Source organism: Mya arenaria, chromosome 15 (assembly GCF_026914265.1).
Source record: "Mya arenaria isolate MELC-2E11 chromosome 15, ASM2691426v1".
NCBI classification, from domain to species: domain Eukaryota; kingdom Metazoa; phylum Mollusca; class Bivalvia; order Myida; family Myidae; genus Mya; species Mya arenaria.
The window spans coordinates 55,314,161-55,331,773 of NC_069136.1; the positions used below are offsets into that span (position 1 = coordinate 55,314,161).

At 34.1% G+C, this 17,613-nt stretch overlaps 2 protein-coding genes across 5 annotated transcripts; one reads left to right on the plus strand and one right to left on the minus strand.

Annotated features, from left to right (window-relative positions):
• The first annotated feature begins 318 nt into the window (after positions 1-318).
• On the plus strand, positions 319-1,976 carry LOC128219908 (peptidyl-prolyl cis-trans isomerase NIMA-interacting 4-like). The gene is made up of 3 exons (XM_052928070.1): positions 319-525; positions 1,145-1,264; positions 1,808-1,976. The coding sequence occupies exons 1-3, from the start codon at positions 418-420 to the stop codon at positions 1,964-1,966; spliced, it is 387 nt and encodes a 128-aa protein (XP_052784030.1). The 5' UTR covers positions 319-417; the 3' UTR covers positions 1,967-1,976.
• A 1,176-nt stretch (positions 1,977-3,152) lies between these two features.
• LOC128219906 (FUN14 domain-containing protein 1A-like) lies at positions 3,153-16,774 on the minus strand. 4 transcript variants are annotated; one of them, XM_052928068.1, is made up of 5 exons: positions 16,681-16,774; positions 10,310-10,458; positions 7,879-7,954; positions 6,957-7,076; positions 3,153-5,566 (listed from the first exon to the last, which is right to left on the minus strand). In XM_052928068.1, the coding sequence occupies exons 2-5, from the start codon at positions 10,456-10,458 to the stop codon at positions 5,489-5,491; spliced, it is 423 nt and encodes a 140-aa protein (XP_052784028.1). In that variant the 5' UTR covers positions 16,681-16,774; the 3' UTR covers positions 3,153-5,488. The 4 variants fall into 4 exon arrangements, with proteins under 4 accessions (XP_052784028.1, XP_052784027.1, XP_052784029.1 ...); XM_052928067.1 differs by lacking the exon at positions 16,681-16,774 and adding an exon at positions 11,378-11,424; XM_052928069.1 differs by lacking the exons at positions 7,879-7,954; positions 16,681-16,774 and adding exons at positions 9,418-9,493; positions 11,154-11,293.
• Positions 16,775-17,613: the final 839 nt, after the last annotated feature.

The window sequence follows — 17,613 nt, forward strand, 5'->3', positions numbered from 1 at the left end:
ATCTGATATTTAAGTTGTATAACTTGTCATAGAAGAGTATAATTGTTAATTTGAGTAATGTTTTACGTTTGAATTTGGTAAGTGAAAATATTTTAAACTTACCAGTATGGTGAAAACCGATGAAAATGTGTAAATTCAATGAATTACAAAAGGCCATAAATCTAACAGTATTAAAACTGGGGTAACATAAATATAAAAGAAAACATAATGGTGATTAGCTGTATGGAGTTTAAAGTCGATATCTTCAATTGTTTTTATTTTATTATGAGAAAAGCGATATTAAAAATAAATCCCGGGTGCCGGCAAATGTAACTGCCGAACAAATGGACGATTGAAAAAGCAAGCACCTGCTGACTTAGTTCACCAAAAAAGTTACTCAAGCACTAGAAACCTGCCTCTTACAGACAATCTACCATAATGCCGAAGAATAAGGGCGGTGGAGGTGCGAAAGGAGGAAAGGCGAAAGGTGCCGAGGGGGGAGGGGACTCGGGAAAGAAGGAGGCAAAGGGTGGAACTGCCGTCAAAGTGAGTGAAGTAACTTTCGGACATAGGATTCGGATATTATTTTAAGGGCAATTTTATCTTTTTTTTTACGATTTTCTCGGAATCACAGTTTTATGAGCAGTGGTTAAATACTAAGCAAATACATTAAATTTCTTTGTCTCTATTAAAACTTGTAGAAGGCAATAGTACATATATAAATAACCACCATAATGAGCCACCTTAAAGATCTTTTTTATATAAAAACTGGCACACTCTTTGATGGCACACATGCATTGTAAAATGTTTCAAATATCCCTTAATGTGCATTATTTCGGTTAGCACACTGATGTCCCGGGGTTTGATTTTATGTCTGGCCACGTGATCACTTGTTTAATTGTGGGTCATCAGGCTTGAGAAGTTTTCTGGAAGTCTGGTTTCACATTCAGTTAAGACACCTCACTAAATAATTTCTGCCAACAAGAGTGATTAAGTTATGTTGTAATAAATTGTTTCAGAACCTTAGAATAAATGTTAAAGATTACACTAAAATCTTTCATTATACAATGTATCTTGACTTCATGTATGTCAACATCTTTGACATAAAATGACATAAAAATCTTACCCGTGTCTTAAAATGCTGCCCATTAATTTTGCCGCTCAGGTGAGGCATATCCTATGTGAGAAACAGTCAAAGGCCCTGGAAGCCATTGAGAAGTTGAAGAGCGGGATGAAGTTCAACGAGGTAGCATCAACATACAGCGAAGACAAGGCCAGATCTGGGGTATGCCAATATGTTTAACTAATTAATGAAAAATGTTTTTAACATCTTTATCTGACTTTTGTGATAATCTGGTGATCAATTTATTGGACTTATGAGTGTCTATAGTTCAATCTGTGATCAATGGCCTGTTGATCACTGGAACTGGTCATCACTGATGAATGGTGAATGGCTTTTTTTTTTTTAAATTAAATGTATATAGCTGAGCATAATAATACAAATGTATATTTGTTGCTAAGAATGGCTCATTAGACTTGTATGTTTCTTGTCCATCAGTGCAATGTGAAACAAGTTAGATGTAACACACCTATTCATCCTGAAAAATTGTTTTTTAACGTCAACATTCTGTTTATAGATGTAAACTTGGAACATTGTACCCTTATTATGGTAGCACTGATTATACTACTGCTTAAACTATATTACAAGCAATATCAAATAACATGGATTCTTCGTTGACATTCTCTGCACGCTGCATATAATTATAATAGCATGCAAAAGCTTCTCCTGCAGTAGAACAAGATCCTAGTGACTTTCTCCTCATTCCAGGGCGACCTCGGCTGGATGACGCGAGGCAGCATGGTCGGGCCATTCCAGGAAGCGGCCTTTGCCCTCCCAAACAGTACAATTAACTCCCCTGTATATACAGACCCTCCAGTGAAAACAAAGTTTGGTTATCATGTAATAATGGTTGAAGGGAAAAAATGATCAAACTCAATGTATTGTGTTTGTTTTCTACTATTAGTTTTAGAACTATCTAGATGTACCTTTATTTGGAGTATTCTGAACTCAGAATGACGTGTATGAAGTGCTCATTTTATGCAATGACAGAGTTTATTACCCTGCAGCTAGCCTGAGCACCTTCTTTGTGTTCCATTTTTTTAATAGATTCAGACAACACTGTGTTCACTGGATACTGGGATTAATGGTGAGGTGAATATTTAATAAGAAAGAGATGTGGTGTCAGAAAAACAACAAGTCCTTTTTCATTTAATTGATTTCACCTTGATTTAGGCTGGATGTGAATGCCTTCGAAAGTTATTTTAAAAACTCCAAAGTGGCATACAGGTTAGTCTTAAATGACATAATAATCAAAGATACACATATTCACAATTTATTCATGATGTTTGACCTTCGAACAAATTAAGTGGGTTAGGTGTTAAAATCATTTAATAAAATTTTTATGCAGAAACCGCAAAAAGACAGAATTTTCTTTTTTATTTTGCAGCAGGATGTATGTTAATAGAGAAAAGAGTAAATGCTGCTGGCCCATATTCGAGATTCCTAAAGAAAAGCAAATAGACTGACCAAGTTTCCTAAAAATTGGCACATAAACTGAAGATTGGCAAATAGACTGTCAGACTGAGTTTCCTGGAGATTGGCAAATAGACTGACCAAGTTTCCTGAAGATTGGCAAATAGACTGACCAAGTTTTCTGAAGTTTGGCAAATAAACTGACTGAGTTTCCTAAAGATTGGATAATCTCTGTTGAATTTATGAACACAATGTTTTTCCTTATTTTACCGAGTGACCTAGATTTTGACACAAGATGACCCATATTCATACTGGTCTTATTTGCTGACTGACTCTAACATTCAGACTTGAAGCTTAGTTTCGTGAAGTTTGGATGAACACTATGCATTTTTAAAAGGAATAAGAAACTTTGAATGTTCACAGAATTTTGTCTTAATATTTAACCTAGTGACCTAGATTTTGACCAGAGATGAGCCATTTTCATACTGGTCTTAAATATTATTCTAACTGATAAGAGCCATTGTCTTGCCTAGAAAAAAAATAATGCAAAACACCCAACCAGCCACCTGCCCTGTTTTCACCAATCTATCACTCAGTTTCTGCGGTGAAAAATGTGGCTAAAATAAATCAACAAAATAAATAAATTACAAGTTTTTTTTCTCCCAGAGGACAAATACACATCTTCATTCAAATAAAGACTTAAGAGTATCAAGAAAATACATCAAAGACATAGATTTTTCGAAAAACAATGCACCAGTGCACATATAATATATAACTGTTTCATTGTAATACATGTTTTAATTTCTTGTAAAGCCAGGCAAGTTTCAGATAGCTTTAATTCACCATCATAATGCACATCATTTATTAACACTCTACATAATACAGAATAGTCACTGAGCAGGGCATGTTTCAATGAGACAGGTATGCCCCAGGTAAATATTTAAAAACCATAACAGATAACAAAGGCTCTCGAGCACAATTTAATAAATTAAATACTTGCCAAATTTTCAATTTATGACTCGGGCGCCTGCATAATATTTTACTGCAAAGTACTGGAAATTATATAATATTGTATATGAAATTTTATCATACGATGTACTTTTCACACACTGGAAACTTGCCAGGCTTTAAACAAAGTGAAGTAGACATCTGAACTTTTTTAAAGCTGCACTCTCACAGATCGACCATTTTGATTACTTTTGTATATATTGTCTTGAAATGAGCCATTTTTGGCGTTAATGTGAGAAAACCAATGATACATAACTACTCACTGATGATCAGATCACAGTTTTTTTATATTTACATTCGAAAATTACATTTTATTGCTAAAAGCGTTACTAAGGCTCTAAGAAAAATGAAAAATTTGACAGTTTTCCAATTAATTGAGATCTGTTCTATTGTGAGTCATCTAACATGACTGAATTGAAGGCATCGGTGACAGTATGAGCTGATTCTGAGTTTCTGTCTATCCGTGAGAGTGCAGCTTTAACATCACAAGCAAACATGTAGATTTCAAGTTTATACCTTTGTTAGACAATTTCATTGCTTAACAATTATTAAAGAGAACATGATATAAACCAGTTGATTGCTTAGCACTTAAAATTATAATCACAGATTCAAAAGATGAAGAAAAAGTCAAAACTCTTAGTATGGAGATATAAAATAGTTTGGAGGTCCACTGTCCACTGTCATAGAAGGTTGTTAATCACATTAAGATGAAATGAAAATATTGACAGAAAAAAATATTGAGTCTACCTTCAAAAGGCTGCTGTGATCATTTACATATGTTTGTTAATTATGTATATATATGGAACACTAAAAATATGAAGTTAACATGTAAAAATAATCTGTTCTTTTTAACCATTTCTTGAACCAGATTGAATAAAGCACTATTATACCGAAGTTCAAAAAAATGCAAAAATTGTCCGTGAATTATCTTGTAATTTACATGTAATTAAGTACAAAAATGTTCAATCAGATCATAATTGAAAGTATAAAATAAACTGCAGATTTGTGGTACATGTAGATTTCAAAAACATTTCATAATTTGAGTGTACCTAGATAAATATCTACTTTTAATTATTGAGAAGACAATGTATATCATAGTGTATTGTGTAGTACTTAGTATACTGGAGCAAACTAAAGAGGACTGAACAACAGCCCTTTCATTCATGGAGCCTTAATAGTCAAACTTCTAAATTATTAAATTCAATCTTTCATAGCTGATTTTCAAAAATATTAAATTCAACCTTTAATAGTTAAACTTCAAAAATATTAAATTTGATCTTAAAGCTGCACTCTCACAGATTGAACGTTTTGACAACTTTTTTAAATTTTGTCTTGGAACATGTCAATGTATGCGAAAATGCATGGGAACCAAAACATCAGATCACAGATGTTCAAATCTTAGTTTTTTTTTGTTTTATTTTTAACATGTAGAATATTCGATATTTTTTCTCAAAATTATTGATTTAATACCGTAATGAACAATTAACCGTAAGTCTGTGAGAGTGCAGCTTTAAATAGTCAAACTTCTTAATTATTAAATTCCATCTTAAGTTTAATAGTTGAGATTCCAAAATATTAAATTTGATCCTTCATAGTCAAACTTCTAAATTTTTAAATTCAATCTTTTATAGCTGAACTTAATAAACCAAATATTAAATTTGTAAAAACATCACAGATAGCAACAAGTGAACTTTTTTGTTTCCTCAACCCTGTTTTCAACTTGAATTCTGGCTTCAGTGCTTACAAACATTTTGCAAACCAACATGCTTGTGACACTATAATAATTTCACTTTACTTCTAATAGATCAAGAAACAGAGCTCCTGTCTTTTACATGATTACAAATATTGGCACGATATTGAAACACTGACTTATCACACTAAAATCTCTCATTCAGATTCATGAATTGCACATAAACTGCTTCCACGGAAGTCAATATTTTACAGCGTAATACAGTAGTCCTTTCAATGTTAAAATGCCAATCCAATGAAGAAACCACCTGCGAAGCTTCCAGCAAGAAATACATTCTGTTGAACAAATGTTTTTACCTGAAATTGAAAACGGACACATGTCAGCCAAAAGCCCACTAAACATCATTACTATTTCTCTAAATATATAATATATACTGTATATACAGTTACTGTTATGTAGATAATATTTTAATCATATATAATAAGGGGATCTTAAACAGCTGATCATTGTCAACCCTGAAAAAAAAGCCATGGGTCTGTTTGAGAATGAGCAATTCATGCCCATGCAGGGAAAAGGTCTAGGTCACTATTGAAATTGTTTCACCAAGTCAGTTATACAGGGTAAAGGTCTAGGTCCCTATTGAAATTGTTTCACCAAGTCAGTTATACAGGGTAAAGGTCTAGGTCCCTATTGAAATTGTTTCACCAAGTCAGTTATACAGGGTAAAGGTCTAGGTCCCTATTGAAATTGTTTCACCAAGTCAGTTATAAATTTTCATGATACTTCCTACAGTTTTTGATGCAAATATCTGAGTAAAAGGTATTCTTTACAACTGTACAATAGTCTGGAGTTGACAGTTTTAGACCCTTATTAAAGGGATTAATCCTGAACTTTAAAACCATGCACAATTTAAATATATGATAATACTTTTGATGGTAGTAAAATAATTAATTCTTGATTAATGTTTTCATAGTAGCAAAGTGGCGATATTCAGATAATGAGGGAATCTATCTTTCTCCACCCAACCTGACAGTCTGCGAGCTCCATTTTACCATTAATTGAAAAAAGCTTTCACACTTACAGTATTTAACGAAATCACTAGTACATTTTTTCTCAGAAAGGCAACATAATATATTATAAGTTTCATGTAGATATCTTAAAAGTCATGTCCAAGACTATTTAACATTTTTGCCTGACTGCCATCGTGACAATACCAGGGCCGATGATTAAGAACAGTCTCAAGTCCAAGTCTAGACTTAGACTCAGAAAAGCACTTTTATTAAATGACAAAGAATCTTTTTTATTCTGTTGGTTTTACAAAAACAAATTTATGTAATTGTGTAATTTCAAAATAAAATAAAATTTTATCATAAAAACTCGAGTTAAAGAAACAGTAAATAAGAGATTTGCAGTTTTGCCAGTTCAGTCTCAACTCCAACTGGAGACTCTTTTGATCGTGGCCCTTAGGCATATGTCTAAAAACAGTCTTAAGTCTGACTCTGAGCTGAGACTGTACTATTTTGAAAGCTTTGTTATTAGTTTCTTTTAGTTTCTTTCACTGTCTAAAATGAATAGGACGAATACTTTTTTGTCATTTAACAGGATTGCTTTTCTTAAGCCTAGACTCAGACTGAAGATAATTCATAATCATGTGCCCAGGACATTTCTTTTACAAACGGATGTGTCAAATGTTAACACTTAAGTTATATGGACAACGGTTAACTCTGGCTATGAGGTTAGACATACATTGTCAACAATGCCCGGGCACTTCCTGGCAGCTTCTCTCTCCACTTTTCTCCGGGCTTGCTCCACATGCCGGTTAACCCGATTCCAGTTGATCTGGATGTAACCTTGGTGCTGGGCAATCTGGGTACAGAAAGGTTACATTACATTATTATAATTGAAGTGATATGGTCACATACATTCATTAATTTTGTAAATAATGGTTCTAAAAATGAATTTTTAAGGTGAAAGAGTGGTTGCTCTTAGTGAATTATAAAGTCATTTTTTAAGGAAGAAATATAGTAACCATTACTGGTAAGTATCATTATTTTATGTAATTAAAAGGTAAATTAGCAACATTATAATATCAATAAAGAATCACAATTATAAATGTTCAAGCTCATGCCTCAGCCAATGGGATCGCCAGATAGTTTCACATTTAATCAACCAAAAATCCATAAAGCAGATTACATTTATTTTTTAGCATCAAAAACATGGTAACACTTCCATTTAGCCAATAACTTGTTTTTTAAAGTGTGTTTGTTAGGAGCTAGGGCATGTGCACTTGCTAATATAAAGGAATTCGGAGGGCATTTCTTGCTGAACACTAAGAAAGTTAGCATTTAGTTTTGGTCTTGTAGACAATAAATGGTTACCGGGTTCAGACTGGCCTGCCAATTTAATTGCTTGGAAGACCAAAAATATACACTTAAAGTACTATTACTTAAAAGCTGGGTAACAATACAATGAACAGCAATGTAAATAGTTCTACAAGCAAACAGTTAAATAGGTAAGAGGTTTGTTAAAGTAAGTGCCGGTATAACTTAAATTAAATTTTTTTTTTTTTACTTTTAACATATTTTATTGCTTTTTTTAATTAATTATATAATGACATTGCATCTTTCCATAACAATTTTCACACATACACGATTATATATAGATATACCTGTAGTAAAAGTAATGAGGTTCCGAGACTCACGGCTGCTATTTTACCAACTTTAACAAACAAATAACCAGAAACCCTGCAAATATATAGTGTGAAATGTTATTTAGGGTTCATGCTGCAAAACATGCGCCACCAGTGGGGTAGATAATGGAACCACTGTTGAAACTATTGCTGTAGAATTCACATCATTTGTTTGAAAACATTTCTCAGTTGTTGAAATAAGCACATGCCTGCAAGACTAGCACTGGTAATGCTTTTTGGGCTTGTTCAACTTTGGATTTTTTTTCATAGCAAGACTAGTTGTGAATGTTCATGCCAAATTCAGGCTTGTTCATCCCAAATTCTAATTGTGTTGACCAATTTTTATGGCTTTAATTTTTTTAATTTTATTAAAAATGATTCACACAAGTCAAGATTTACTTATAGTTGAAACAGTTGTTCCCACAAACAATGCCTATGAATCAAATGTACCGTCAACAAAACATTTTATTTAGTAAATTAAGTGTTTCTATTAATCCTTATAAGGCAGCAACGACTTGATCATGTTTAAAATGCACATAAGTGTGCCATGTCTGTTTCCATACACCTAAGCAAAGTCATTGGCCTTGTTTCATTAACAAGCAACCACAGACAAGTATCCGATCAAGAAATGAAAACTAGTTTTTTTTCTTAAGTGAGCAGTCAGTGTCAAACAATTTTTAGGAAATATATAATATCAAATCAAGGAATTAACTATTTGAAAAGGCGGTCATACGGTACAGTTGTTGTAAAATGCCATTATGTTCAAGCCCAGACCAAATATATATATATATATATAGTGCTTGCTATGAATTTGTTCTTTTTTAAGTCTCCAAAATAAATGTTATTTCCTTCTGGTTCATGTTCAAAGATGATGCAAATGTTGCAGAAGAGTTTTTCCATCGGGTATTTCAGCTGGTAGGGGGGAGGGGGTGGGGGTGGGGTGGGGTGGGGGTGGGGGGTCTTTGACCCTCATTCCAGACAAATTTGGAGGGTCCTTTAATAGGGGAAAAATAACATTGTTTTGGCAAAAAGAAGAAAAATACAAAAAGTATTAAACTTGTTTAAAAACCTTTTATTCAACAAATCTATCAAATTAATGGCACTATATGGCTACCTTTGCTTTTAAGAGGTTAATGTTCCTTTAAAAAGGGGGGGGGGGGCATTTATCATTAAGGGATTGAGGCTGTATTTCGGCCAAATAAAACACTGTATAAGGTCACAATATATATACTTTATACTCAACAAAAGTTTATTTTTGAGGTCCCAGGGATGAATAAAAAAATGAAAATGGAGGTCTCTAACAAGAAAATTGACTCAGGGTCTAAAGCATATAATCTGAGTCAGGGAAACTGATCTTATTTAAAATTTTCAATTTTTGTTTGTAAAAAATTGTATGCTTCACTTTACTGTTTTTACTGTTTTGGAGACTTTTGTGTTAACACTGACTATATTCTAAAGCAAGCATTGGTATAATGGTATGTGGGTGTAAAACTAGATGCTATTTTCACAAGTTATTACCCTGACAAGAACTATTGTAGCACCAAGACCTAGAGCTGCCGACTTGCCAACCTTCACAGACAAGTAAGCTGACAACCTGTAAAACAATCCCTAGTTGGCCAACAAAAGACTTTCTCACATTTTTCTCACAATTTTAAGGTTTTTTTCTGGCATTCATGCAGCAGTTAAATGTGATTCTGTATCAACACAGGGGTTCCAAAATAACCTGGAAAACAGGTAAAAAAAATCACCTATAAGTATCTAAGAGACTGGGCCCATCCAGCTATTTTTTACTGCCTTTTTAAAATCCTTGCCTTCTTTCAGCAATTATCCTTCTATGACCAAACTAAATGAAACCCCTGGTTATCAACATTATATAATGAATGTACGATAGAAGTTGAGTTGCCAGTAAAGTATTCATCAATAAAGAGCTCCAGATGAGCAGGTTTTTTGGGTAAATGTGCAATTCAAATCACATAAAATGCAATTAAAATTAGCGTACATGTATAGAAACACATACAAAAAGTGGGTTGACACTTTTGTTGGAAGAAGGTAGCGTCCCTCATTTTCATGTTCTGCATCAGGTTTTTTAAACAAGTTTGTCAAATCATTACATCATTTGTCATTTATGTTAGTGTAGTACCAATAACAGTAATATGAATCATAAACTGAGTCAGCTGAATGCTTATATAAATCATCTAAGATTTTGATGAGACGGCATTTTAGAATGACTATTTCACCCCTTGCCTCATGGAGAAGGTCCAGCCCTACCAGACAATTCCTTTTACTCTTCTAAAAATTGACAATAGTACAAGACTTGAGTAGGATAATGCTTAAATTAACAGTCAACTTAATCAAGTTTTGTTAAAATCAAGCTATAAGAACTCAGTAAAACGTTAAAACTAATATCTACCATCCTGCTCCTCCACCAATGGCGACCTGCTGAACCGCAGACTTCTTTGTGAGGTCCCCAAGTGCCTTCTCCCATGTGGACTTATTACGCCGGAATGCTGCCATGTCAATAATCTCGTCATAAACTTCTCGGACCCGTTCACCTGCCATCTGTTTATAAATGGTTACTCGTAAATGATATTTGACATTCACTTTGTTGAAATTTCTGCCTAAAATCATTTCCACTTTCTCAAAACAACACTTGCATACAACACGCCAACCAGATTGATAATAAAATGATGCAACAACTTGTTTCACAATTGTTGTAAAATAATTTAGTTTTTTTTCACTGTACAATTTAATTTACTTTGTAAATTACTTGAAGACTTAATAAATCAAATTATCAAAGCCCAGGGAATAAATTTTGATAATTCTAATAAAACCTTGTTAATCACTGTATATCAATAGTCCAAATAATTGTACGTTGACAGATTTTTTTTAGATTTTTGATATGACAAATCATTAGGGATTGGAAGAATCCCGTATAACACGTCTATTTAATATTTTAGACTATGTATATCAATAATGATAATCAGATACCAATATTCACTCTTTTTTTTTAAATCCTATTGCTACAATTGTATATATTATAATGCTTAGGTATAATTCATTCCCCCCATATGTTTATATGCATCACAGTATTTGTCAAAGGGGCATTTGGTAACACTAACAATTCATATGATGTGTCCTTCGATTTGGCTTTGCAAATTCAAAAAAGGTATTACAAACATATATCATTGAGTCACAGCAAAATATACCACATGGTTATGGAATTTAAATAGAAATTTATATATTTCGCAATTCACCTTTGAGATTGCAAACTTATTCTCGTTGAACTTGAAACGAAACAAGTTGGAAACACAATCACACGTATTTCATCAGATAACCGTTTCGGGACAAAATGAAATTATATATAGATACACAAACAACAAACTAAAAAAAAATGGTCAAATACTCTTAAACTGAAGCTATATCCAATGATAAACCCAAAGGGACATATAATTAAAAATAAAATAAAAATATTTATTACTTTCCAACTTTCGAGTAGGCACAATAACAGAAGTTAGACAAAACGGCATTAATTCAACTGGTGTATTGTCAAAAAGGGCAAGTTCTGTAACGTGTGTTGGAAGGGCTGTCAGACTTTTCAACCCACAAACCCTTTGTCATTTGTGAAATCAAATACTTTTCAACCCCTTTGTCATTTCAACCCCTAAAAGTGCTAAGACTTTTCAACCCTCCCTAAAACAATGTAAGAACCAGCAGGCTGGTTAGCTCATTTGGTTTGAGCGCAATCATCTAGTCGACTGGTACCCTAAGTTAATTTTTGGTAAAACTCTGGAAGAGAAACGATTATGAGGGAACTAGTATAGTGCTAGTGTTACGGCGGTCGTGGGTTCGAGCATTGATTCAACTGGAGCACTTCATGCACTTTTCCTCCCAGGTTTATTTTAATGATGGAAGTGACATACGGCAGGATTGCCTCTGATACAAAATATTAGTCTGTATAGATTGGGTTTTCAATACCTACGTGGCCACAAATTCCCAACATAAAAAACACACCAATCTATCGCTAAAAATTTTAAAGATGCACTCTTACTCCTAAATAAGAGTTACCATATTTAATACAATTGTTTTAATTTACCAAAAAGGATCGATAAATGTCGAAAACAATGGTTCTTATGAAGAAAACTGCGTTTAATTTGAAAGAAAGGTGTAGAAAACACGGTATTTCTACCTTATGAGAGGATAGTAGATCACAGTTAATCTTTCAGCATTCACCAATCATTTAATATTTTTGCATTTTCAGATATTAAATACACAGTTATAAACATGTTGTCAGTAATTAATATTTTCCATTTATGCATTATTTAGTAAGAAGTTAATGGTTTATCGCTCAAAATTTATGTTTGTCATCCATGAGTATGTATTGAATTTGAATAAGAGTGTCACTTTAATATGTTTTTATCTGTACACAACTCATGTTTATTTGATCATTTAAGTCAAACGAGTTAAACTTAATAATGCATTAAAATTAATAAGTTTCTTTCGTGCTGACCCTAAATTGAAGTATCTACCAGTAGTCCGGCAGCCAAATGGGATATTTTGGCTGAACCATGCATCGGAGTGTAAAGAAAATGTTTTTAGCTTTTTAAGTAGTTTAGACCCCCTAGTTAAGGAATCCGTTTGATGGCCTCAGACCACCCTTGGGGAAATCGAGATATTCAAGATGGCGTCCAAGATGGCCGCCAAATTTTACCAAAATCATCAATTGACTAGTAATTTTGAATAAATGCATTACTTCCTGTTCAAAATTATACCATTATGTATTTTTATTGCAAACCAATCAATTCTAAAATATTTCATATCATAATTAGGCCATCATGACATCCAAAATGGCCGCCAAAACAAAGAAAATTGACAATTTAGTTAGGTTTTGTTTCAAATACCATCAATTGTTATACACATGTATCTCGTTTTTGCATTACAATGTGTTTATGCAATATAGATATCACAAATGACATTATATAATTACATATTTACCAAGATGGCGTCCAATATGGACGCCAAAATAAACATTGATTAACACAGACTGAATGAAACGAGCACAACCGTTTACATATATGTATAAAAAACAACGGCATTTTATTTATTCCAATTTACTTCTGAAGAACTACTGACAGAAATATTTGTAAGTGGTATTATAGACAGCATGGGTGACCTCAATGAAAGTGCTGTAATCTAGAAGCAGAACATGAAAGCTATGGATAACTGTGTTATAAAGTCATTGCTGATCATGATGCTTAACATCATAGCTGAAAAAGAAACTTGACTAGGGTTTTCATTTGGTAGCTATTAAATCTACGATCCCCTACTTCTTGGCAGCAAGACACGTACAATATGTTTGGTATTGCCGCTCCTATTTACGATCTAAGGAATCAATGCCCGGTTCATGTAGGGAAATATTTCGGAAAGGGGAGCATGTGATGCGTCTCATACTTGGCGTTTGGAACGGCATTTCGAGTGATATGTTCATTGAGACAACATTTATGAGATACTGGTATGGAAAACAAGGCATTATTGGTAGTACATTGAAATCCGACACACCCAAGATATGGTCGCCTGGTCTACGCAGGTTGGAGGCAGATTTCTCAAGCCTTGTAAATAGTGAACAAGTTAAGCCATCTTATGATAAACCCAAAGAGGAAATGAAGGCAAAAATATTGAGTGACTGCAACCATCATAGATCACTGCAGGGAGCGATAAATGACTGTATAAATCCATTGGAGCCGTCGAATTACCCTGATGAAATCATCAACTTAGTTACAAGTCAGATAGCCCCAGAAACTGTAAATGTTGATCATAATGTTAAAATAAAATTGGAATCAAACAAATGAAGGAATTTGAAAATGGTTGGCCTGGGAGTTTCAATGTCAAGATAAGTCGCAAGATCAGGTGCCGTATTCACTAACGTCTTAAATCTGAATTCTTACATGTTTGAAAATATCTCTAATATAACTATTGACAATATATTCTTATGTTATAGCATTTTTATAACAACATTAAATGTTCGCTTTTCTGGGCCTAAGTCTCTAACTCAGACACAGGACATAAGTGAATACGAGCCCAAAACACAAGCTGAAACACGAAAGGGTATACAAGTTGGTGATACGAAGGTCTTTAAGACATAATTAATTTTTACAAGAGTGACCGGTCTTCAAGCGAGTTACGTGACTTTGATATGAAAGGTTGCTGACCTATGAGCTGTCCCATGTTCCAACAGCGATATTTAGAATGTGACTTGCCAAATTCAAACTATGTGCTGAAAAAGTATTTGCAAATTCAGGTGTCAGCACGTTCTGCAACAAAGCAAGTAGCATCGATAATTATAGACGGCTACTTATCTTCGCCGCCCTGATAGAGGCAAAACAGCACAGAAACTGAAACACGGGAAAACAGAGGATCACATACGTAGCGCGTACATCAGTTGTCAACTGCAATGCAAATTCCTCCTCAGAAAGAGATCGTGTTGGTAGCAACATTTCATTTCCTAGACATGTGAGTGCTTATTGTTAGTGGAGATGAAGATTCGCCAATTGAAGTTACACCAACTGTAATAATTAAGCGTCATGACATGCGCAACCCACATAAAGAAGCTGACAACATTGTTGCCCATCAAATTGTTAGTATAGTAAATGAAAATGATGGAGGCATTTGAGTACTTTCAGACGACACTGATGCTTTGTTCTCCTTCTTCACCATTACCTGGAACAAATCATCAACAAAGTTATTACGGAATGACCTGTGAAAGACAGATTATTGATAGATATAACAGCCACAGTCAACAAATACAAACGTATAGTTCCAGATTAATTTGCAGCACACACACTATCAGGATCGGATACTACTACTTGCTGATACGGCATAGGTAAGGGCATAGTATTGAAGGTACTAAAAGCGAGTATCACTCGTGTGTGTTTGAGATGAAACATCTGACTACTCGACAGTCATCCGAGGATCAACTCGTTTCATTTCGCAATGTTACAAGATGGAAGTTGTTGACGACGACATGTCAGAGGTTCTACAGAAGGTATTAAGTTCTAAGGTTAGGAAAGCGACGTCGTGTGCACAAAAGCTTGCTTCTCTACCCCCAACAACAGAGGCATTTAATGACAATATCAAGCAAGCACATTTTCAAACGTGTGTTTGGAATTGTGCAGTTAAATCCGACCAACCAAACCTGGACCCGTTTGAAACTGATTGGGAAAAAAGGACACGCGATCTTTGGTCCCAATAATATTACCAAAACAAATTTCAGTGGCCTCATATGATGAGCTTAAAATGATAAAATGTTTATGTCAGTCAAATACTCAATGCAACACTCTTGCTGTCGTTGCAACAATGCGCATATATCATGTTCAATATTTAATAAATGTCAAGCATAAGAAAATTGCTACAATAAGCAAACAAAACGAATGTATAAATCATTGAATTAACAAACTAACTTCTCTATTTAAGAACTGATGTAGTAATTGTTCTAAAGCTATTAATACACACCATAAACTACAGTGTACAGGCGCGTAGGAAGGAAATTGACATTGGGGCCGTAGAAAGGGGTGGGCTGGTGAGGGGTGTCCCCTCCCGTCAAGATTTTTTTTTCAATTTTAAGCATTGAAAGACTCGATTTCCAGTTAGTTCAGGTTTTATTTTCATGTTTTATCTAAACCTTTTTTCGGTTAAAATAACATTATGAGCAACAGCGACATATTAATTATTGTGCAATCTTAAATTATTCTAAACGCCAGCATCATTTACTTTGAAATACTCATATTTGCACAGTCTCACAATGTATGTCAATAACAAATTAGCACAGTTTACCTCTTCATGGTGAAGCCACGAATGACTATGGAACCATTGCGAGTTGAATGCACCGTGTTCAGTGTTTTAGTGCCAAAAGATTTAAAACTTTAGGCAGATTTGGAACGTCCATTCTAAACTTTAATTTGAGGCGTTTGAACAAATACAATTGCTGGCTATTTAATGACAAATCTATTTTAACGAGTAATTGCAATTATCATAATCAACTGCAGTTTTTGAAACATCAAAAACGATACAAATAATTATTGTCGTATTGCCTCTTCTTCCACTTACCCGTCTTTAATAATCTGCCGATTGTTTTCACGCCATTCACCAGGAGCATTTTTCACAAGGTAGTCCATCGGACTACTGGATCTAAAATCCAGGTAGTCCAGCAAAAATTCTGATAGTCCAAAAAATACAAGCCTGCAACGGATTCCTTCAGTGAGAGATCGTTGCTAAGTTACGGCACAAATGACAGGTCATCCTACTGGTCAGCACTATTTGATAATTGATATTGGCATCCTACTATTCAGTTGTTAATCTATTAAAACGACATACAATAATGCTTTAAAAATATAATGAAATTAATTCCCAAAATGTTATTAATTAATTGGGATAAGATAAGAATTGTTATTGGCCCTAACTTCAATGTATAAAATGTTACGACATTTTGGCGCGAAAATTAACGCACACAATTTCTGCCGTCGTCTGCACTTAACTGACATTTTGAGCAGTATGATTATTTTTTAAGCTGCTCTTCTAAAAGCCAGTTAAAATATTTCACAAGCCATATAAAATGTTCCTTCTGTCTGCTTTATCAAAACACCGACATTTGACAATACTCTAAACGATAAATAAATAACCATGACGTATTTTCAGAAAATCTAAAAATAGTAACAACAATCAAGTTTTTGCTAATATCGTATCTATCATAGTTTCTGACTGAAAATGCAAGGGATCTAGAAATTCTACCTCATTTTAAATCCAAATCTACCACGCTGACACTGGCAGACTTTCACGTGTCTGACGATTAAAACACACCATACAGTGCAAAATGTTTTTTCCCTTTCTAAATAAAGACATTCTACAGACTGGTTTAAATATTGATCGAAAGGCTATACGAATTGCGCGCGAAACTCGCTTAACAGTCCAGGTTGTCCGGAACTGCTCGGCCATCTTCGGCAAACTTTAGAATGAGTATTTACCGGTGATACTCAGCTTTTTAAAATTTTTAATAACATGTTTTACGCAAGTTTAAACATAATGAATATTTTATGCTCAATTACCTGATGTCATATTTACTTTTTCTAGTAGTCCGACGGACTATTGACTTAAAATTTCTTGTAGTCCGAGCACAAAACTGGTAGTCTCGGACTACCGGACTACCGTTAGTGTCGAACCCTGCATTCACACACCAATATGCTAGATGTTCACAGGTTTAATTATGACATGGTGACCTGTTCATTCAATATCGTGTCAGACGAGCATTGATCCATATGCGCGTAGCTTTATTTAAAATACGATAATAAGAAAATCGGTAACAAATATTCGCGGGCCCATTGCCGTTACTAGCCAGAATATTGGGGCCGCGGGCGCAGCCCGAGCTCCTACGCGCCTGGTGTAATTTTAAATAAAGAAAAATGCTATTGTTTTTATACATTTGTAAAAGATTGTGCCCGTTTTATATAGTCTTTGTTAATTTATGCTTTTTTGGCCGCCATATTGGATGCCATCTTGGTAAATATGTGTCTTTATAATGCTATTATGATACCTACATTGCATAAATACATGGTTAAGTTAAATCAAGATGCATGTGCATAAAAATTGATGGTATTCACAACGAAACCTCTCTCAATTATCAATTATTTTAGTTTGGCGGCCATTTTAGACGCCATGATGGGCTAA

Coding starts and splice junctions, on each gene's coding strand:
- LOC128219908 (XM_052928070.1), top strand. CDS start 418: ATGCCGAAGAATAAGGGCGGTGGAGGTGCGAAAGGAGGAAAGGCGAAA. Junction 526..1,144: donor AGGGTGGAACTGCCGTCAAA/GTGAGTGAAGTA, acceptor TTTGCCGCTCAG/GTGAGGCATATCCTATGTGA. Junction 1,265..1,807: donor AAGACAAGGCCAGATCTGGG/GTATGCCAATAT, acceptor TCCTCATTCCAG/GGCGACCTCGGCTGGATGAC.
- LOC128219906 (XM_052928068.1), bottom strand. CDS start 10,458: ATGGCAGGTGAACGGGTCCGAGAAGTTTATGACGAGATTATTGACATG. Junction 7,077..7,878: donor CCTCATTACTTTTACTACAG/GTATATCTATAT, acceptor TTCTGTACCCAG/ATTGCCCAGCACCAAGGTTA. Junction 5,567..6,956: donor GCCCGGGCATTGTTGACAAT/GTATGTCTAACC, acceptor TTTCAATTTCAG/GTAAAAACATTTGTTCAACA.